Here is a 24,410-nt window from a genome sequence, read left to right as displayed (position 1 = left end):
AAATACACGGCATATAATTATTGAATTTAGTTCAAAATGCTAAATATTATAATTTTACCATCACACGGCAACTACGAAAGTGACGTTAGTTCTTACTATTCTTTTGGCTTATATCTGTTCCCAGTACTTTTAGTAACCCGAGTACAAAATGTAGTCGTACTGGTTTAGAATTCACAGAGTATTCGTAAAATGTTAGTTATATGCTCTAGACACTGTTACGTTAAACGAGTCGGAGTACCTTTTATACCAGAAATGGTGTAAAGTATCTATATCGCAAAAGGACCTGTAACAGTAACCTGTAGGCTACCATGTACTTTCGGTAGCAGTACGGTAACTTGTACTCTCGGGACAGACGAGTACCAGGTACAAAGTATATTTTGCAGTAGTCCTGGCATGATCAGTTGTCACAGTAACTTACTACTGTGACTCACTTACGAGTTGCCGAGCTCTGAGCAGTTCTGTACTGTGTTAGTTTGCTGTCATTAGTTGTCACTACGAGGCAACACCGCCGAGGGCATCTGGGGCGATTTACCTTAATTAGTAACATCTGCTCAATTTAGTCTATGAAAAAAATTAATCGTTTTAAATAGTGGTTTACAAATTTTATAAGCTCAAAATAATGATTAAGATCTCCATAATGGACTCCTCGAACGCCAAAATTTGTGGACCACACGGTCAAAATAACTAAATTATGATAACAATTAATTGTGTTGCGTAGGAAAGATAAGTTCTGATGTGGTATCAGTCTACTACCAACAGGTTAAGCTATATTGGATTACAAGTTAATAAAATATAACATTATGTTTTCACTTTGACCTGACTTTGGATCAAGTCTAAAGAATTAGTTGATAAAAGTTAGTGGATCAAGTCTATAAAAGTTAAGATGATAATTGAATAACTACTTTTTTTCATGCTTTTCTAAAACTATAAAATTACTTACTCAGTTATAGTACACTTCTATCTATTTTGTGTAAACATTTGGTCTTAATTAATCGGATCACAAGTGTCCAAATATTGCAGTTTGGTTGAAAAGCGTCAAAAATCCGTATTTTTAGTTGTTGCCGATATATAAACTGAAAATTATTGTTAGTATCTAAAAATTTTTATACATTTAAAACGCATAAATAAACTATCTAAATAACCCACGTTATAGTAACTCTTATTAGTTAGTTTGTGGTAAATTTTCAAACTCGGTTATCGATTCGAGAGTAGACATCGACTTATCTTTGGTCTTGAGTTTTGATTTAAAATTAACTATTCTTTTAAATGTTTTGTTAATGTTACAAAATTAAACTTTATTTTAGTTAAATACATTTCATATAAACTGTGTTTGTTGCAGAACTATCTCTGCATACATCCTGGTGATTGGTGGCAGAGTGGTTTTACTGTGGACTGTATACATTCTGACCTGATCTTTTCCCTCATTTTATTAGTTCAGAAGTAGTATAAAATAACGATTTTAGGACCTCATATTTCAACATTTTCTCGGGGGGTGGGGGGAGGACCTCCGAACCCCGAGCTAAATCTTTAAAATAATCACAAGATAGGAGTACGCTAGACCTTATGTCGCGTAACATGCTTCGCTGAAGTTGCATGCAAACTTCTTAGCATGAATATGAGAAACTTCCTAGACAAATGAGAAATATTGTGAGTTATGAGTAATAGGCTTCCATGATGGTCAGCTAAATCCCATAGATACACAGAAATCGTCAGACTCATTCTTGTCTGTGTAAAAATGTAACAAATCAAATCAGATTTTTGTATTGTTAATGAACAATACAACATTGCATGGAACATTATCATAAAATCATATACGTACAATATTTATAAAAACTATATAACATATAATATTATTTATAAATGCCGTTTCTAATTTAATCAGATCCTAAAAAAATCACTTAACATGTCTAATGAAAAATACAATTTATTAACTTAAACCGTCTGAAAGAAGCCTCCCAAGAATTCCTTCAATGTATAACATACTCTGTTCATGAGATAATTATTTAGTCTTTTTTTTAAATATTGAAAGGGTTTCACTAGTTTTTATATAGTCTGGTAGAGCATTACAATATTTCGGCCCAAGATATGTAGTTGTTTTTTTTTTTAAGAATCGTGGTGATGGTTTGGAACCATAGTTCAGTTTTGTATGAACCATAACTTCGTACAAAATTTAATAAGATATCATGATATCATGCAGCAGACATGCGGCCAGAAGATTAATGTTGCCTTCTCTAACGCTCAGTCAAAAAGGCCTTAATGTCAAAAAACGCTCAATCACTTAAGCAGCCTCTGTGATGTAGTGAGTATTATCTCTCTTTATTATAACAAAATCAATAAGATGAAGAGAGGTCTCCGCAGGGCTAATACACTTTCTAAACGTTCCGTAATCACTTGAGTGGCAAGACTTCGGTCATTTTTATTTTATAATGCATACTACACACAAGCTTTATCGGTTGTTCGAACGTTTCATCCTCATTACAATGTACTTCTTCAAGGCTTGTCTATCTTCTGCGTGGACATCAAACGTCAGAGTGAAGAACTGTGAGCTAAATTCCACGCTTCCTCAAAAATATAACTTAGTTTCTCGTGGTATTGTCTATAAAAAAATAATATTGCACTGTTGTCAATAATTTGGGCAAATGTCATTGAAACTGCTTAAAACAAGGAGAATAACTAACCACTATGAGGGAAATAACTATATATTTCCTCATAGTTTCTTTCATATTTTCCTAAGTCAGTCTCCTCACAACCAACTAACCATATATTGTGTTAGGTACAACACATATCTCCAATATTCTCTGAAAGGTGTAGATCGAGATTTCATGAATGGATTTTGAAATCAAAGAAATCGAGATATACTTAAAGTATTATTTTAAATCTTGGGTGTAATTAAAATAAAAATAAATTATTAGATTTGTATTAATGCAGTACATTTTCTATGTTTAATTAATTAAATATAACTTTATTTATGATTATATCTCAGCTGTTTTTGGAAATCTCACCATTCAACTATATTATACATGATTGACTTCTTGCTTACGGCCGTATCTAATACCATTTGAACCAGTAGGCTATTTTAATACAGAAGTTTTATACTTTAATATATATATAATAACAATTATTAGACTTCTTAGTTTAAATTTCCTTTAATATTTTGGCTTTGCCGTTTTCAAAAAGGTATATATATATAGGTAATGTAGGATAAGCCTCTTTTTAACATCAGAAGACACAAGAAGATTGATTTAACACTTTAATGTTAGTGTTGGACCCGTTACCAAACACTACTAAAGTATGTGACATTCATTAGAATAATTTATTGTTTTAATAATTAGTAGAATAATATAATAATTTTAATAGAATAATTTTTTATTATTCTCCTCTTTGCAAGATGCCTGTGATCTATTGGATGCAATATGGATAATAATAACCATTATTACATTCAGCATTGTATATAAAAACATTTTTTAATAAAAAGTTCTAGTCTTTATCATCCAACATTTCAGAATGTTAAATTCACGTTATTGGTTATGAAAATATGCAAAAATACTCATCTTCGACGCATCTTTAGGATTCATGTGGGATGGTAATTTTAATTTTTTAACCATAAAATTATGTATGTGATATAAGTGTTCATTATAAAAAATATCGCGGCTATTCCTGTATATCTACAGTTGGACTACGACACTTTCAAACCCGTAGGTTCAGCACCTAATAGGTTAACATGTGCAACAACTTGGAGGAACTCATGTAAATCCGTTTTGTATTTTCGGAGATTTTGTAATGATAACAATTTTTAGTAACAGTATAGCGATTTTTCTATATAGATATTAACTTTTAATGTGTTTTTTTCATACAAAGTTAAAACTGCTTTGTCTATTAATGTACCAAGCTCATCCGAACTATGAACTGCTCTCTGATCTTCAATTATATGGAATTTCATTAGAGTTTAGTTAACTTATTATTAAATTGCACTATAACAGGAGGCCCTGTTTTTTTATATTCATTTTTATATGTCCTTATCTCATAGACATACGACTCGCGTAGTTCGTTGTTTGATTCAATTTTATTTAGAGTGAGAGTATTAAAAACACTTTTGACTCCAGAAGAACATTTTATATCTAAGTGACTAAACGAAATGATGAAGTTGTTCAAATCTCAAATCAACTTTCAAATCCAATCCAGTTGAGCTACGGGGTTACACAGGTATCATTCTCAGTAAAATTCTGTTTCTCATATATGTCAATGACATTGGGTCATCATACTACATAGAGAAATCTTGCAATATGCTGATGACATGACTCTCTGTTTCAGTGCAAAATCAAAATCTCTTTTGGAAGAACAGACTTTTGCTGAAATCAACAACTGCGTTCAAACTTTAAACAGGCTCAATCTCAAAACAAGCAACAAAACCCAATGTCATGAACTTTGCTCTGCGGACGGCTGACTCAGAATGTGGCCCTGCCGTCATGTTAGCAGATTCATTTCTGGAAGAGGTTTACATCACTAGATTCTAGAATACACCTAGATCGAGGGTTGACATGGAATTACCACATTGACCATGTTTGCACCAAATTATCCTGAGGCAATTATTGTCTTAACGTCTTTACCCAAGTATTGCCAAACTCAGGTCCCTCCACCTTACCTACGGAGTGTTATTGTGGGGTCCCTGTGCAAACAACCAGTTGACGAGAGACGAGAGTGTTCAAATTGCAGACGCCAGAGATTCGAATAATCGTTTATTTGAATTTCAGAGAATCTTGGAGAGAAACCTTAAAAAATGTCGCCTTTGGCTCTGCCAAGTTGTTACATTTTCGAAACAACTCTAATCTGCATGTCTAAATATGTCATGACAACCGGCCAAGACATTCACGCGAATGAGAACCGAGGCAGAGGAAACTACCGAACTGGTAAAAACAGAACGGTGGTTTATGAACCATGGTTATATGCCCTCACAGGCAGGTGTTCATTTTATCAACAAGGTGCCCAATTTGAAAAAGAATGTCGTGACACCCAATGTGCTAAAATCTCGTTTCAAACGCTTTTTAGCATCAAGCATATTATAATATTACTGAGTTTTGGTATTTGACTGGGAGATCACCCAATCAGGTGGAATATTGGCAAATGGATTAAGGATGTATGAATGTTAAATTGTATGTTTGAGTGTGATCCTGATGTGGTAAGAATGTACAAAACTTTAGCACTAAACTCGAATTGACTTTTGCTATACATATAATGTCTTCGTAATAAAAATTGATTGATTGGTGTATTTTAAGCAAAACTTAGTATTTGTTATTGTTAAGGTGCTGAGTGACGCATCTAATCTGGTCATGACAGTTGTTTGTGTAACTGGTGCCAATTTCCGTTCCACTTATCCATACAAGTAAAATATCTAAAAATACCTTATCTATCTATTGTTTTCTACATTGTTATCCTTGATTGAATTTCAAGCCTGGTAGTGTTTAAAGAAGCTCTTCGTATAGGAAAAACTATTTTGTATTATTTTATAAAAGAAAACTTACAATTATCCAATAATTTTGATATTTTTACAGGCGGTCTTTCGACATCATAGATGCCATCGTTAGGTGTAAATAAAAAATTCGAAATAGTATAAATATTTTACAATTTAAAACAATTACAAGCTAAGTAAAGCTTAATACAAGATTTGTATATTTAAAAGTAAAATAAAATAAATTTTAATATATTTATAAAAGTTGGTGTAAAAAAGAATTTATTTATATTTTAAAAGAATAGTGAATTTCGAATCGGTCCAAAATCATTGTTTAATATTTTATCTTTATGTTTATTTTTTATGTATAAAAGCGTTTTTTAAGAGGAATTCTTCTTGTTTATGGACTTGTTTTAATAATGTGAAGTTTTTAAAAGTGCGATTAGTTTGTAATGCATGTTTGGCAATAGTTGGTTTTTTCAGTTTGTCCTTATTTATGTCTTTCGTCTTCTTTAAATCTTTTTAATGGTTCTTTTTGTCTGGCCAATGTAAATCTTATCCCAATCTTCACAGTTAATTTTGTAAATATTAAAATTATTGGACAATTGTGAGTTTTCTTTTATAAAATAATGGAAAATTTATGATTATGCTCAAAATTAGTGGTAAAATTTTTAGTTTATCACTTAAATACATACCATAGAGAGAAAATATTACACTCTCCGACAGACAAAAGAGACATTGTGTGAGTCTACTGAGTAATAGGTCTTAATGACGCTCAGCCAAATTCCATGGTTAGACATGCACTATTATAGAACTGAAATGAAGTTTGCATACTATAAAGAACATCCACCATCATCGAACGCAGTGTTGCCTAAATAGAAATAAAGCTTCATGCAAAATCTCAAGTCTATAAGTCAGTTCGTTTTCGAGATATCGTGCTTACGGACAAACAGAAGTGTAATTTTTCCAGCCCTCGAGTAATATGCTATGAAGTGTCCAACACTACAGAAAGAATATAAGGAACTTTATGCATGTGTTCGTCTTACCTCTTAGGTGCTCGCTGAGACAGGTTTTGAAATTTAACGGTCTTATCTCGGAAATTCGTAAATTTCCATAATACTTGTAATTGAATACATTTAACAGGCTCTTCCATCTATACTATTATATAACTTTTTTTTCTTTTTTACTTCACCATTTTGTCGTGAACTTTTACGATATTTTAATAGTTGTTCTGCTTTTCGGAGCGGAGAATAATCCAACAAATCAGAGATCATTAGAATCGGTACAGCCATTCTTGATTATAAATGGTGTAACTAACCCGACTTTGTTTTATATATCTAGGTATTGTAATTATATGATGCTTCTTATCTTATGAGCGTGAGAAACGAGCAAAAAGAAAGAGAAATCACTGAACATATTTTATTATTCATTAATGCATGTTTTAGTTCAGTGTCTGTTCGTTTTTAAGCATCTTTATTAAGTCACTTCTTGTCTGACTGATAAGAGGAAATCTTTTGAAAAAATGAATCGCTAAATGTGTTGCTAAGCCCTAAACTCGATAACGGCTGAACAAATTCTGCTAATTTTATATATATATATAATATATATATATATATATATATATATATATATATATATATATCTCAGAATCCCAGGAAGGTTTTTATGAAGGAAATAGTCGGAAATGTCTCCGGAATGTTTTAGAATTCATAAAAATAACAATAACAATTACGAAAATAATTCAAATTTAACTGACATTAATTAGTTGACACGTTCATCTGAAGTTCAATAAATTACATATGCAGTCTTTTATCAGTAGTATAATGTAATTGCAAAGCGATGTTACTATTTATATTGTACTACAGGTTGCACAATTACAGCTTTAAACTATTAATGCATTGGACTATGAACGTTGTTATAAAATCTACGTCAATTAATAATGCCATGAAGTTTTTCATACAGGTATTTGAAACTGGTTGGCTTTCTTGACAATGGTCACTTTGTCTTACGGAAAACAGAGAGCACGAACATGCTTCAACGAGCCATTATTTTTCAGACCAAAAAACAAAAAGACTTCTGTCACGAACAATTTAGGTTTATCATAAAATTTTGTTTTGAAATTTTGAATGAACTTAGTTTTCAAGATTCTTTCGCAAGTAATTTTAAACAGTGGACATTGACACTTTCAGAATTTTCGTTGATAAAAAGGGCATACATGTACTGCAGAGTCAACCCGTAAGGCGAGAGCCAAAACCTCCTCAGTCCTACATAGGTAATATATTTTCTTCATCTGGGCCATGCAAAACTCAACTTAAGGCATTTGAATTGTCTTAAACCCGAAATTAAATCAAAGACCGAAAATATAGAGGCATATTCTACTATGGCACTGGAAGTACCTTAGACTTAAAATAAATTTAAACGGCCGAAATTTGACGCTTTTTGACCAAATTAAATTTCCAATAGCTTTATATGTACTGCATTTATTTTTTTGATCAGGCATCAGGTTAGGCAAACTCAACTGTAACGTTTAATTGATTCGAACCAGAAATGTGTACTCCTACACGCACAAAAAAGCATGAAATAAAAGTCAGTCATAAATCTTCTTAGCTTCTTAACCACGAATCACTAAAACTTGAATTAAAATAGAATTTTGAGTTTAACTCCAATTCACCTTCCTTTTATCGCGACGTCTGGTATGTGACGTTGTCTCAGACTTTACTCCTGGAATCTGGAGTTGTGTTCCTTTGAAGAGATCCAAAGAAAGTCGGCGACGGAAAAGCTCAGAACAAACCTTTGCATCGTTTCGACATCAGAGACACCTATATACTCGTATTCCAGGATATTCTAGGAATAGACTAAAGACTGACCTGTTAGTCTTTGTTTATGTAAATCAATATGGCAGTCCTGGGGGTAAACACCATGAACGAACTTAATTGTTTGTCATGCTTTACATGATTTTATTTTATCTAACACTTTGGTTTTCTAATTTTATGGTTCATACTATTTATATTCTTGAATTGTTTTCTATATAATCTTTTAATGAGTAGATTTTTTAATGTATGTTCTAAAATTATTAAGAACGGTTTATAAAATGTTGTTTATTACTCATTATAAATAGTAATTAATAAGTTGTATATTCAAACTCATATTATTGTTTATCTGATTATTTTGATTCTTAATTGATACATTTTTCTATAACATAACACAATTAAGAACCTTCATACTTTGTTGACCTAAAATGTGTCTGTTATTGAGAGGGTCAGATGGTGTTAAGTGGCTTTTAAAGCTTATCTATTGACAATTGTTTCATTTTATCAAGTTCCTCTCTACATATCTATACAAGATAACCTATTATCTGTTATTCCTAGAATATATTATTGCCACTGACTGAAGTTTGCTGGTGTCTCGAGACCAGTCATTTAGAATCTTGCTCAAAATCATTGGTAAGATTTTCATTTTATTATTTATTTGTTTATACGTTTACGATATTTGAGCCATATAAATAATCGTTATTAAAGTCTTTCACTTTTTAGGGTGTACGTACTGTATTCCATTGGTGGATTCTTTTATTATATATGTTATTTAATCATTGCAATTCTTGACGTTTTAACTAAGATAAAAAGTGAAAAGCAATTAAGAGGGAAACTCACTTTTAATAAAATATTATAAGCCACTCAATAGTTCAATCTAAATAGTAGTTTATAATTGGAAATCATTGCATGAAATTCGATTAATTAATAAGTCATTTACACCTTTTTTCGTTTACTTTTATGCATTTATGTACAGTACATCGTGTTTTGTGGTTAACTTTGACTTTGGTAACTTCATTGGCATACTTTTATTAGTTTTTAATTTTGGTGTGTGCTTATGCTTTAGGGATTTTTGACACCTGATATTCCTTCTTTTTTTACATATAACGAGGGCAAATCTTCGAACACGTGGTATTTTTTTCAAAGCTGATTGACACTTAAGTTCAAAGCTAATGTGAATATATATATATATATATATATATATATATATATATATATATATATATATATATATATATATATACAGGGTGAGTCAGAAATATGGTAAAATATTTTAAGACGTGATTCTAGAGCTAAAAATAAGAAAAAAATGTTATATAAAGGTAGGTCCGGAAACGCTCCATTACTGAGTAATGGCTGGTGAAAGATTTTGCTTTGTTTTCAGTTCACCTGGTGAAATTAAGTGATTCTGAAAGGTTTTGTTCTTACTTTTTAAATCAAATAAGATAGATTTATAAAGAAAATCGCCTGAAAAATCAAATAAAACCACTCTAGAGGTTTTAGTGTGAACAGTTTTTGAGAAAAAGTATGAAATTTGCCAAAAATCTAATTTACAAAAATACCGTCTTAAATGTTTGATGTCAAATAGCATTGTTAAATGACCAGTAAACAAATTGTTTTTCCTAATGCAGATTGTAGAGAATTTAATTCTGAAAACAACAATAATAAGAAAAGTTAACTAAATGTGTAAAAAGTTATGAAATTGACTCCTCACGTATTACACTACACAGCAGACTTTTGCTGTTTTATAATAAGGAATGAGTATCTAATTGGTAACAGCTGGTGAAAAGGAAACATATTTTTAGTTCAGAATTTTATTTTTAAATAAAATAAACATCTACAATCGCTTTAAGTCTCACCGGAAGATTAAAAATGATGCTCTAAATGTCCTCCATTGTTTAAAATGCACGCGTTCCGGCGTCTTCTCATCAAGTTTCGGACCCGTTCACAATCTCCAGGTGTCTGCTTAATGGTTTCTACTCAATTACAAATGTTTAATCGGAGTTCTTCAATGGTATCTATTGGGAAAGAGTAAACTAATGTTTTTAAATGTCCCTAAAGGTAAAAGTCCAAAGGATTTAAGTCCGGTGATCTTGCTGGCCATGAAACTGGTCCACCTCGGCCTATCGATTGATTTGTGGAACTCTCATTTAGGTGTTCACGAACAGCCAGAGAGTAGTGAGCAGGTGCCCCGTTATGCACAAACCACATGTTTTGGCGAAAATGCTGAGGTACATCATCAAGCCGGTTAGGTAGCTCGTCTCTTAAAAAGTTCAAGTACACCGTGCCATTAAGCCTGGGAGGAAGCACGAATGCGACTAAATGATCTGCTAAGATTCCAGCCCAAACATTTACTGAAAACTGATGATGTGGGCGATTAGGTTTGATAGCATGAGGATTTCTGTCTGCAAAAATGTGGTTGTTATGGAAGTTAATGATAGCTGTTCTTGTAAAGTAAGCCTCATTGGTACACAAAATTAATTGTATTTAAAAAGTTTGGATCAGCAAATTTTAACAGAAGCCATCGACAAAAACAACATGGGGAGCGTAGTCTTGTGGCAAAAACTTTTGGACATGCTCGAAGTGGTATGGGTGTAACTGGTACTCGTGTAGTATTCTCCGAATACTAGATTGGCTGACATTGAACTGTAGTGACAATTTCTCTAGTGCTCTTTTCAGGATAATCAGAAATTTCATTAAGAACAAACCCTTCTAATTCAACAGTCCTACATGATCGGGCGATGCCTGCATTACTATGCTCCGAAGACTTCAATGAACCTGTTTCAGATAGACGTTGATGAATAGTGGCAAAAAATCACCAGCTGTTACTAATTAGGTACTCATTCCTTATTATAAAACAGCAAAAGTCTGCTGTGTAGTGTAATACGTGAGGAGTCAATTTCATAACTTTTTTACACATTTAGTTAACTTTGCTTATTATGGTTGTTTTCAGAATTAAATTCTCTACAATCTGTATTAGGAAAAACAATTTGTTTATTGGTAATTTAACAATGTTATTGGACATCAAACATTTAAAACTGTATTTTTGCTATTAGATTTTTGGCAAATTTCATACTTTTTGTCAAAAACCTTTCACACTACAACCTCTAGAGTGGTTTTATTTGATTTTTCAGGTGATTTTCTTTATAAATCTATCTTATTCGATTTACAAAGTAAGAACAAAACCTTTCAGAATCACTTAATTTCACCAGGTGAACTGAAAATAAAGCAAAATCTTTCGCCAGCCATTACTCAGTAATGGAGCGTTTCCAGACCTACCTTTATATAACTTTTTTTTCTTATTTTTAGCTCTAGAATCACGTATTAAAATATTTTACCATATTTCTGACTCACCCTGTATATATATATATATATATATATATATATATATATATATATATATATATATATATATATATATATATATATATATATATATATAAGTGAGAGATCCGGGTTCGAGTCCCGGCGGAGCAAGTACTTTTTGCGATTCAATGTTTATTGAAATTAAATAAGGCTATTGCCATTTATAAAATTTAATGTAAATAAAAGTCGTTTGACAGGTATTTGGCCTTCCGATCATATGTTAGTTTACTTATTTAAACGCATATGTGACAGATACGGCCAAATAAAAAATAATTGAATCGGAAAAAGTAAGCGCTCTGTGGTGTAATGGTAGCACATTCACCCGGCAAGTGAGAGATCCGGGTTCGAGTCCCGGCGGAGCAAGTACTTTTTGCGATTCAATGTTTATTGAAATTAAATAAGGCTATTGCCATTTATAAAATTTAATGTATATATATATATATATATATATATATATATATATATATATATATATATATATATATATTATAAAAATACCATTATCAATACTACAGTATATGTACATATATATGCTGTAGTATTGATAATGGTATTTTTCAATTCACCATTTAAAATTAGCATATAAACTTAAAACTATATATAGCTCACAAGTTTCAACAATTTAATATTGAAAATAAATTTCATCTCCTCTATTCGTTTTTGTCATAGTAACTTATTATTTAATAAGTTACTATGACATGTTTCTAATATCTATTAGAAACATGTAGTGTGTTTAAATTGTTCGTACAGACCCGTACTCAGACCGGTATTTTCGGACAATTGTACCGGGGCCCGGGCCCTTAGGGGGGCTGATTACGGCCCTGTGTTTGTACACGAGTGTTAACTCAGGCTTTGATTAATAGAACCCTGTTTATACTCTATTATATTATATAAATAATTAACATTGCTTTTAATCCCTGACAGCATAGTGAAGCCATCAGGGCTGGATTTAGCACTTTGGTGCCCTTAGGCCTAATATTTGTTTACCCCTTAGTCTGGTTAAAGTAATATTTAACATTGCTTTTAATCCCTGATAGCATAGTGAAGCCATCAGGGCTGGATTTAGCACTTTGGTGCCCCTAGGCCTAATATTTTTTTACCGCCTAGTATGGTTAAAGTTACTTTCCTAAAAACCTTTTTCTTAAAAGATTAAGGGATTATATTAATTAAAGTTTTGTGAGCAATTTACTTGGTTCTGGCTTAACAAAATACCGTTAATATATTAACAAAATATTAATATTGGTTTTGTTCAATTTAGTCATTTGGCCAAATAAATGAAAAAAATCTATGTAATACATGTTTGGTTTAATCTCAGAAACACATCTTACATGAAGTATTTTGATAACGTGACACAAAAACTGTGTTTTTAAGTAAAATTAAATATTTTGTATATACAAATAGTAAATTGTACTAGTATAAAAATCACATTTTCCGTTCGATACGATATTGTCTATGTAAAATAATACAAACAAATATGTAAAATCTATGAAAACTAATAATAGAAATAAAAATCGTACTTACGACATACATTGAAATTAAGAAAAATGTGTAACCCCTATTAATACTAAACATCGAGTGACTTATATGAAGTATCTTTACAAGTTTAGCCTGATACTAGCGCAAATAGAAGAAGTGAACATTTCCCATTATTTTAATCATAAAAGCAATCCTGCACATTCTTTTTTCTTAAAGAGCCTTCCTTATTCCTCTTTGCCAGGTGAATGCAACTATGATGTCATCATATTGAATCTTCTGAGTCAGCCTCCCCTTGTTGTTCAGCAATGCCAGTGATGAAAGTGTATCGTGACCAGTTGTTGACCGTAGGTAATAATTACATGACGGAGAGTGGAGAAAGATCTTTCTCCCGTGAAGTTAGTAGCAGCAGCACATAAAACCATTCTCGGGGCAATTTCAATGCTAGGGTAGATATCAGAAGTATCAAAGCCGTGCAAAATCTTGATTATCTCAATCAGGGGGATACTTGTTTTGCTCTGTTCAGTGTTTTGCGACAAACATGGTTTTAAATGTAAACACTCGTGTACTACAGCGAGCTTAAGATCTGTGGAGTACTCAATAATTCTCCCGCTTGTTTTGTGATTTCTGAGGGTTCCAGGCCTTTTACTATCTCTAAAAGTCCGAACCTTTTAAAGAGCTTAATATATTTTTCACCACGTCGCTTAAGCTCTGAATGCAATGAACTTACCAACAATTATTTGTCCAATGAACTTTACAATCAAAATGCTTCATTAGCCCGATTTTTAACCAATGCAAAAGATTTTTTGAGTTATGACTATTTATTTGTATTTATTGATATTTATTAATAATATGAACTTGCGCCTATAGGCTCATGCCTACCAAGCTTATTGGAATATCCGGCTCTGGAAGCCGACAATATGGACATCGTAATATGTACAGTTTATATACAATGTCATTTGTTTTAATCATCAAATCAAATGGTAACTTTCTCTTCGTTTTTTACATTTATCGAATTCAAATTTACAGGGGGAAAATTTTACAAGTGTTCGAAGTTTGTGTATGAATTGATTACGTCTGACTTGCTAGTAACCTATTTTCCGGACGTTCAAAGACTTGTGCAAGATCGCAAGGTTCTATTTAAAGAACAAGGTGTAGTATTACACTTACGAGTATTATCACTTATTTGTCATTCTATTAACATTCTACAAGATAACAACCAAAAGCCTACTCTTAACATTTTTAGTTTTGGTTGGTTCATTCCAAGTTAGATTGGTTCGGAAAAAATAACCAACCCTGTAAAATACACATTTACTTAGATTAGTCCTTCAGTGTTTTAGTTATTTTTCTACCAGAATAAACTAAACCTTACAATTTTTCGTTTATTAAAATTTGAAATGTATCCTTTTGTAATTGACTTATGGACACATGATTTGTAATTTCAACAATTGTGTCCTAAATATAAACTCCTTTGTATGTTTTCAAAAATATTAACTTCATACACCTATAGTCGTATTAAGTGCAAAAATAATTAATATTGTAGAAACAAACTAATAAATTATCAGTGTTCAAAAACTGTAGACGAGGTTTGGTTATTCCCATGACATGAACTTCAACCCAACAGCTCCTATCTGCCCTACTGATATCAGTAATTGCCCTTTAGCTTTCAATGCTGGTTATATGACTGGTTTTATTTCTACAAGTTTTAACATTAGTTGACTATATCGCTTAGTGAGCGGGAAGGGATAACTCTGCTAAAAACGCGTGGTTGGTGGTAAAACCTAAGATCGTTGTATGAAGAGGTTCCTAATATTTAAACGATACTTTTCCTGACATGAATGTAATCTCAACTTTCACAGCATAAGAACATGCATGCTTCCATGAAGGCTCTTTCCACAAGTGGGTGACCAACTACAATGACGAAAATGATGAAAATGCCTTATTAGACGAGATTTAACATTTATTAAGAGTTCTATAAATCGTTTAGATCTGCGCCAAAAATCCATATAACGTCTTATGAGACAGATTTCGATCTCCGTCTAGAATTTTGCGAAATTGCAATGCAAAAATTGACTTAAATCAAATACTTTTAAGAGGTATTTTTCTGATGAGACGGCATTTAAGTGCTGGGGCAACACCAAATCCCACTGGACATCCGAGAATCACACAAAAATCCCAAGAAATTAACGCTTGAGTGGGTACTACACGAAACGGTCGAACTGTTCTTTATTAATGACAATTTAAATGCTCAATCTTACCTGGCTCTGCTCTAAAGTAACATCTGCTCTACCCTACAAAGTATTGTTAACCAAGACTTTGACAGAATGATTTTCTGAAAAATGGAGCACCACCACACAGTGTGGTGATTGATGATTTTCTCAGTTCTCAAAACATTGTACTTCATGTTAGGTGCATTACTTGTAATTCCATAATTCGTATTGAAGTAAATAATCAAAAGTAAAAAACTAAATTACTAATTAACATTTGAAGGCTTTTTAATGGGGGGACTTGCTATAATCCCTTATTTCCCTAAACTGTAGTAACAGAGCGCATGCATGCTTCTTGAGGTTCTCCGCTTTTATTCCTTCAGATAATGTGCCGTCCCTCAATGTCAAAAGAAACCAATTTCAGGTACCTGACTTGCATAAATTCGTAATTTTAAATTTACTTTTATGACAATGATTACAGTTAATAGTGTTCAGAATAAGCTTAATAATTGGAAGGCACCTCAGGCACCATTTATAGTAAAAAGTAGATAATACTAATGTTATTGGTGCTTGCAGTACCTTTCGAAACGCTTGGAATTCGCCGTTTCCTTGTGAACTCTGTAATCTATACATTACATGAGATATCGCCCATAACTCTACGACTAATGACAGCGTAAAATTGTTTTAAATATAAAATTGTTAATACGGGGCGAAATGAAGATGACCGGCTGTTAAGCATATAATATTCATAAATTGTTCAAATGTAAGGTGACCTTGGGTTCTGAGAGTCATGTACGGTAAGATATGCAATTTTCGGTTTTTTGAAAATTCTTTTTAAGCCTGTCTAAAAAGTCAAACCGTGCAATGTTTTAAAAAAATGCTACAAGCCCAAGTAGGAAAACCCATAACTTTGTATGAACAGAGATACTTGAAATAGAGTAAGAAGAATACGTATAAATTCTAATTCAACTTCTATTTATTTAAGCGTAACGGTGTAGTAAATTATAAAAAATATACGTTTCCTTACAAATGCCGTATGTCTGCGGACCTATACAGGACGATAAATTAAAAATTGTAGGTCACATATTATATCAGAAAAAAATTGCTGCATATTGGAAAAAATATTGATTTTAATTTTTCTTAGCACAGCTATCTAATAAATAATAAAATATGTCCTAAATTTCCAAAAACCCATGCTTACCCATAAGCAAAAACATTTGATTTGCCGTGTACAAATTAATCCAAAAAATACTTCACAAAATCTATAGTTCAGTTTACAAATTAATGAAGACACATACATTTAAAATATAGAACACGTTTTCCTAGCTAGCTTTCATAATTATTTAATAAGACATAGCACATACAATAGTGTGTTAAGATAAATTGTTATTCGCCTAATATCCTAGTAATAAATCAACAGAAATGGCCTATGAGCCTAAAATAGTAAGCAGTTTAATACCTTCTTAACGTAATGCTTGTGAGGTCATAAGTCTGATCAAAAAAATAAATCCGTTCTCAAACTGCCTATCCCGTTTTGGCGTATGGAATGAATAAGCGAAATATAGGCCTAATCTGAATTTAAATATCACTCATTACATATTTACACGTACATATCAATGTCCACATAAAACAGTGTTTACGGTTACTATTAAGCACATGAAATGATCAAAGTTCATTTAAACTCGAATCATATCTGCAGTGACTCCTGTCTAATAGTTATGAAAATAAATATTCATAATGAATCAGCTTAATGTTTCAAAATAACTAAACAGTCCTATTAAATAATATTTAACTGTTCACAAGGAAATAAACTAATAAAATTATCCACTTATATGATTAATATAGTTCGAATGTTTTAGAATGATGGAGTTGGAGATACCTGCTTGGCTCGATGAAGAGTTTCTCAAGACCGTTCTTCAAGGAGGAGATGGCAATCCAAGGGTTTTCAATCATCAAGTTCACAGTGAAACCAGCGGTGGCTCAAGGCGACAACTATTCCAGCTTAATTTTCAGATCTTCCGTCGTATACAAGACAGAAGAGTCGGATACGGAACATTGCGTGTCGTTAATTATCAAAGCCCCACACACAAAAGGGTTTGCTGCCGTATTTTTTAGCTCACTGGATGTCTTCAGTAAAGAGAAGAAGATCTATACTGAACTGTTACCAAACATGTGTAAAAAACTCAATCAACAGTTTTACCCAAATATGTTTTCTTGTCCAGTTGAAAACGTATTGGTATTTCAAGATTTAGTTGAGGAAGGGTACATCCTAGCTGAGCGTCGGGAACAACTCGATTTCTCACACTGTAAACTTGTCTTGTCTACATTAGCAAAATTTCACGGTTGTTCTATGATGATTCACAGAGAAAATCCAACTCTTGTTGAAGCTCTCGGCGAAGAAATAATATATCGAGATGACCGACCTCTTGGGCAGCAACTTAAAAGCGTGATAGATTTGGTGTTTACTATTCCTAGAGAACTGTTGAGTAAAATGGATGGGTGCGAACGATATGCAGAGATTTTGTCAGCCAGAACTGGTATCTGGGAATCACTTGTAGAGAAATTTCAATTCAAACCGAATAGGTTAAATGTATTGAACCATGGAGATTTTTGGATTAATAACATGATGTTTAAGTATGACAGCTCGGGAAATGTTACAGAAATAAAACTCATCGATTATGCAGCGACGAGATATTCTTCTCCAGCAACCGACATCATCTACTTCCTCTGGAGCAGCGCGAATGAAGATGTACGAGAACACCGACTAGAGGAACTCTGTGACATATACCTGGTGAACCTGAACTCTGTCCTGGAGCACTTGGGGTATGAGAGGCGGATGTCCAAGACAGAGCTGACTAACGAACTGAGATTTTTCTCTGACTGGGCGCTCTCTCTTATCTGTCAGTTTTTACCCATAGTTCTGACAGATCCTCTAGATGCCATCAACGTAGAAGATTTCTCGCTGAAAGATATTGAAGAAGGTAGTTTTAAACAACTTGAAAAAATGTACAAGGAAAATAAACTTTTCCTAGCCGCCTTACCAACGGTGTTGAGGCAGTACCAAACATGGATTTCTTCCTTGTAGAAATAAATGATTTTATAGAAATAAATAAAATAACAAAATGTTTTTAAGACAACTTATTTTTACTCCTTTATTACAAAGCTAGACGTTAAACTTCAAAATATCTTTACAGCAAGAACAATTGAAAGATATTTCACTTTTTTATTTTTATTACTGCTTACCACATTCGATAAAGAATTCTTGAATTAAATTATAAATATTTGTATGAATAAAATGCCTGAAATTAATTATAAACCATAAAGTTGAAAATCATATATGTTTGTCATAATTTCTCACACGGTATGTTTATAATAATCACAATACTGTAATTTTATATTTTTTGACACAAGTAACACACGAGAAAGAAATAACAATACATTTTTTAAACACTCTCTACCATTGGCACTGAATCATTTTGCAAATAACAGCTCAAATTGATTTTTTTTACTGGCTACTCGTACTTCGATTTATTACTTTTAAACTTTCTTCAATAAAGAGTTTTTTACTTTTATCTAAAATCCCTTGGAAGTTTTGTTCTTCTTTAATGTAATTTCATAACTTTTTTTCTATGTATTAACACGGTTCTATAATAAAATAAAAAACATCCTTTTCAAAATAACTTTTAAAACTTGAACAAAACCAAAGATTTTTAAAACAAAATAAATATAATAAAGCTTTTCTTGGGCTCAGTCTGGCCTTTAGGTAAAATACACATAAAGTACTTAAATTATGTTATAACAACTTATAACCATAGCAATGACAACATCATACCATTAACGTAAATAATTTAAATTTCTTTAAATGGGACCTCCAAATCAGAGCTTGTAATGAGGTCCCATTCTTGAATGAAAAATAAATATTTCAGATCGGCTGTATTATTTTACTTTCTTGATTCGTCCAGTATTGATCTAATTCTTCCAAACTCTAAAGTGATGTCTTATAACAACTGATTTCAAATATTGTTTTAAATGTTTAATGGAGTTATGTCTGAGAATGTTGCAGGCTACTCCACAAATCCCTTGTCTTTCAACCCACATAGGTACCAGGAACTCTTTCCTTGACATAGGCTCTTACATCCCTTTGGTAATGTGGAGGAGCCCAATTTGTTGAAATCTCAGCTCATTTTGATCAAATTCTTTATCATGAACTTCTATCATTTTTTCTAATAGAGGGAGTAATAGTATTTCATAATATTTTAATCATACAATGGACCATTAATAGTCCCTGCCAAACTATCGCCCCAATAATGTGGTCTCCTAATATCCCAGCCCACACATTTGTGTATTATTCTGGATATTGTGCGGACGACTTCAGAGAATGTGTGTTTATATTCAACTGCATCTGTTGTTGCAATCTCTACAACTCTGTTAAATATCAACAATTAATTGTCAATACTACGAATTACTTTCAAAAAGGAATAAACTTCCAAAATGAGAAACGGATATTTTTACAACTTTAAGGGCGGCAGTTGGAAATGTCTCTATCGTTTTACAAAAGCCTTCTGTCTGGATTGTCATCTTTCAAATCTTGACTCAAAAGAATCTTATAATGATTAAAATGATTAGTCTTCAGTGATGTTTAAACCTTTCCTTGTGACACTCCTAAAGACCTAGCCACTGATTTTGTTCAAGACTGCATAAATGCTCTAAAAATCTTACAACTATTTAAAATTGCGTATCTTCACACAGCATATCTGGATTTTTTTACATTTTTGTAACTGTGGGACGGGTTGTTCTAAATTAATTAGTAAGTTCTCTAATATACTTTCTGGGTACTGCCTTTTCTGAATGTAATTCTTAAAACGTCTTTAGTTCATGATACATTTTCTGTAAGAAACTATAAAGGAAGATATACGTCTTTCCATCCCTCTTTTTGGAGATCGAATCACAATTCAGTTACACACAAACACAATTTACCACTTTAAATTAAGTATAATTCATATTCTACTTAGATTCGCTTTGCCTTCTAATACTTTCCACGTAATGAAAATTTATCCAAGATAACATACAACTGTTTCACTAACATTTGAAATAATAGCACTACAATACCATTTCACTTTCTGCATGCGTAAACCTGAACGTGTTCCAACAATATTATCATTTGTTAATCTAGGCAGCAGGTTTACTTCTGCTTCTTGAGGTATTTACAATCTCACTGCATCACTCATGGAAGGATTGCATATATGTTTTGATCTGGATTATGTAACCTTCTAGTTTAGGTTCTCAAACAGTGCGTGTAAGAACAGATTTTTAGATATTTTATCATGAGATTAGTTCATAATGCCATTTAAAAAATATCTGATATCAAAAGACATAAACAAATCTTAACTGTAGAGAAATTTCCTACGACAGAAATAAATGTTGTTCAAATGAAAATTTTAGTTTATTTTATATACTACTGCATACTGTACTATACTAGTACAGTAAGTTAAGCTGTTAATAACTTATTATTTTTATGTAAGTAGTTACTTAGCATAGTATGCTTAACAAAACTGTTATATTTAATAAATTATATTATTCCTAAAAGTACCAATATCTTAAGAATATTAATTACCACGCGTGATATATATTAGACTTTAATTAGGATATGGACTCCGACTTAAGGATTTCTCTCCTTCACACTTTTCTGAAATATTACAAGTGTTACTGAAATTTCTGGAGCCATTCGATCAAATAGCATGGTATGTTACATTCGAGCTGTAACTTATAAACAAGTTTTCACTCTCTAACTTCAGAGTCCTGAAGCACCGCTCTTTAAATTTAATGGCCAATTATTACAAAACGGATCGAAAGATTTAAATATACTACAGAGACTATCACTTACGAGTATTCGATAAACCAATTAAAAGGGGTATTTCTATAACTTTAAAACGCTCCTGTTACACAGCTGGAAATAGTGTTTGAACTTGAAGCTGCGGGTTACTACAAGTCTTACAATGATGAATAGCATATATTATATATTAGTAAAATATAATATAATGATAAAACATAAATTATTATTATTTACACAAGGTACAGTATGAGTAGTCTACGCCACAGCAAGAGTCGTTCCAGAGGTTCAATGTAAGTCTACCTTATTTCATTATTGACAGATTGAATGACAGACACCATACGAAAAAGACATGTTTACGTCCAATGGCAAATAACGGAGAAATTGTGTCAGCCTAATCAATGATAGATTTGAACGACATTTGGCCAAATCCCATGGTTGGACATGCAACCTCATAGAAGTCTATGAAAAGATGAAGATTCATAAAATAAGTCGGCGGATGAGATGTTTTTAAGATGTCTTGTCACATTTACATTTGATGATACATTCACACGTTTTTTTTATTAAATTGGCGTTCAAGTTATTACAGTTTGGTTTTGAAAAGTTAATAGTTCATATTAATTATGTTTGTTTATAAAAGATTAATAAATAACTAAAGGAGTTTATACCACGTATGTACACACAGATATACATACAAGAAGAAGAACGTACACCCATACAATTTTGATAACTTACAATAAACATATATGCCAATAAATTTTAAAATTAAGATAAACTAGCAACCTATTTTAGAGTTAACGTTAACATAAAACAAATTATCACACAAATAAGATAGAAATACATAAACTATTGTAAAATTGAATCATCAGATAAAATAAAGTAATTTCTTTAGACCAAATACCACAGAATACATTAAATTTTAATATCAAAAACAAGGAGATTGTTATGCAAAGTAAGTTTACAACACCTATTCACACCTATAAAGTGAATTTAGATCAGCTGGTGACTTACAATAATGGAATTTATTCTTTTGAATCATGACAATATGAGACTGAGAAGAACCTTTTTTTCATCAAGAAATGTATTAAAAAATACAAAGTTAATTGATTTTTGTAAAAAGAACAGAATAGGCATTTACTAGATGACGACCACTCGAATATTGGATGGCAACCAGAACTCCCAAATCTTCAAGGATCAACATTGCCAGTATTAAATCCACACTAAACCGACAAGGATGATTGGAAGATGAATAAATGTCGGTGGAACACACAAAGTAAAACTGGACTTGAACTCAAGTAACATCTACCCAATTTATGATTCCAAATCTTTCAAAATTCAAACCTAACATGCACCTTTTCTATGTTGGTTATAAATTTTTTATGTGCCCATGGCAGTATAATTCACTAAACCCTGTATCATAGATGTGACAAATAAACTCAATAATAATTGTAAATCAAACGTTTATTTATTTATATCAATAGCTAGTTAAGCAAGGGCAAAGAACGAGTTAATAAATAAATAAAACAAACAAAAGACAAATTAATAACATCGATGTTTAAATTATGAAATAAAGTCAACACATTGAGTCATTATAAATGTATGTAATGGCGTATGCTTGGGTATAGTTACGCTATACTTGTTAATATAACAAATGTTAAAATCTCTTATTAGCAGTGGCGCATTATGAAATTTTCTCTTGCAGGTGTCCGGAACATCGAGAAGTATTGAGCACGGAAACCACCGTTATCAACAGGTGAGAAAATTTTGAAATATTAGGTTCTAGAATCGTTATTTTATAGTACTACTTCTGAGCTACTAAAAGGAGGACAAAGATCAGGTCAGAGTGTATAGTTTAGAGTAGAACCGCTATATCACCAACCACCATGAAGTTTATATAGAGATAGTTAAAATATTCTGAAACAAATACAGTTGAAATGAAGTATATTTAACTCAAACGAAATTTAATTTTAACCTTAACAAAACACTGTACATAATAGTTTAAATCACAAATCAAGACCAAAGATAAATCGATATCTACTCTCGGATCAAAAAGTATATATATATATATATATATATATATATATATATATATATATATATATATATATATGTCCCGGCGGATTAAGTACTTTTTGCGATTCAGTATTTATTGAAATTATATATATACTATATATATCCGGGTCTGAAAGTTACCTACATTACTAATTACCTGATAGGTTACAATAATGGGAATTATATTAAAGTTAGGTCATGTGTTTCTGCGTTTCTACATATAAAAATCTAGAATCCAACACGTCATTATCTTGAGCGTGTAATTTTGTAAACCATTATTAATAATAGTACCATAACAGTAGCTGGAACATGTAACTGTACCATTTTAGGAATACTCTGTAACGTGTTATTCTAATTCAGTACTAGTACATTTTGTGCTTAGTCACTGAAAATACCGTTTACAGGTAAAAACCACAAGAAATAGTAAGAACTAACCTCACTTTCGTAATTGTTGCGTGACGGTAAAACTTAAATATTTAGTGTTTTTGACGTGACAACGTCTTAAATTAGGTTGCGGCTCGGAGTCACTCATGAAAAAGTGTAACGCCCGGTAACGTTACGATGCCCGTCCAGTGGGTCCGCCGCACGGGATCCGCACGGGATAAAGCAGATAACTGTGGGTCCGCCGCACGGGATAAAGCAGATAACTACGTTTATTCGTGAAAATGTGGAGTGCTTAGATTCGTCATTTACAACAACTACAACAATAAAGGTAAATAATTGTACACTGATGTTTCATTATCGTAAACTATGATTGATTGATTAATTGTTAGATTGACACAAAAGTTGAGAAACTGAGTTTATAGGTTATGTCATACTATTGACAAATGTTGATAGTGTTAAGTAAATTATTAGTTTAAATCACTCTGCAATCAATCGTAATTCAGTCGATTGAGAAGAAACAGCGCGTATTGCTAGTCAAACATTTAAAATAACAAATTATAACCTCTAACCTGTCATAACAGTGCGACCAAACAAACGAACTAAACCGACCAATCACCACGCGCGGAGTTAGAATTTAACTGTGTTTAGCAAGAATTTCAAATTCCAATTTTAGTAAATGTTTTATTCAACTTTACCATTTACAATAAAAAATTTTAATTAATTTCAAATTATGTACAATGTTTTAGTAAACAAAATATATTTCTATAGTTAAAATTTGTGCAATTCTTATTTTCATTCAATTCCTTGTTCCTATTGTGCAATTTAATAATATTCATATCAAT

General features: G+C 31.9%; 2 protein-coding genes across 2 annotated transcripts in view; one reads left to right on the top strand and one right to left on the bottom strand.

Moving 5' to 3' along the window:
* Window positions 1-24,410, bottom strand: part of LOC124354161 (ran GTPase-activating protein 1-like) — a 50,857-nt gene that overhangs the window by 22,971 nt on the left and 3,476 nt on the right. The window lies entirely within an intron of this gene.
* On the top strand, window positions 8,820-18,429 carry LOC124354160. The gene is made up of 2 exons (XM_046804418.1): window positions 8,820-8,889; window positions 17,162-18,429. The coding sequence occupies exon 2, from the start codon at window positions 17,194-17,196 to the stop codon at window positions 18,385-18,387; it is 1,194 nt and encodes a 397-aa protein (XP_046660374.1). The 5' UTR covers window positions 8,820-8,889; window positions 17,162-17,193; the 3' UTR covers window positions 18,388-18,429.

Source organism: Homalodisca vitripennis, chromosome 2, assembly GCF_021130785.1.
Source record: "Homalodisca vitripennis isolate AUS2020 chromosome 2, UT_GWSS_2.1, whole genome shotgun sequence".
NCBI classification, from domain to species: Eukaryota; Metazoa; Arthropoda; class Insecta; order Hemiptera; family Cicadellidae; genus Homalodisca; species Homalodisca vitripennis.
This window is presented reverse-complemented; position numbering and strand designations above follow the sequence as displayed.

What these genes read in the sequence shown, in the direction of transcription:
- LOC124354160 (XM_046804418.1), top strand. Translation starts at nt 17,194, where the DNA reads ATGAAGAGTTTCTCAAGACCGTTCTTCAAGGAGGAGATGGCAATCCAA.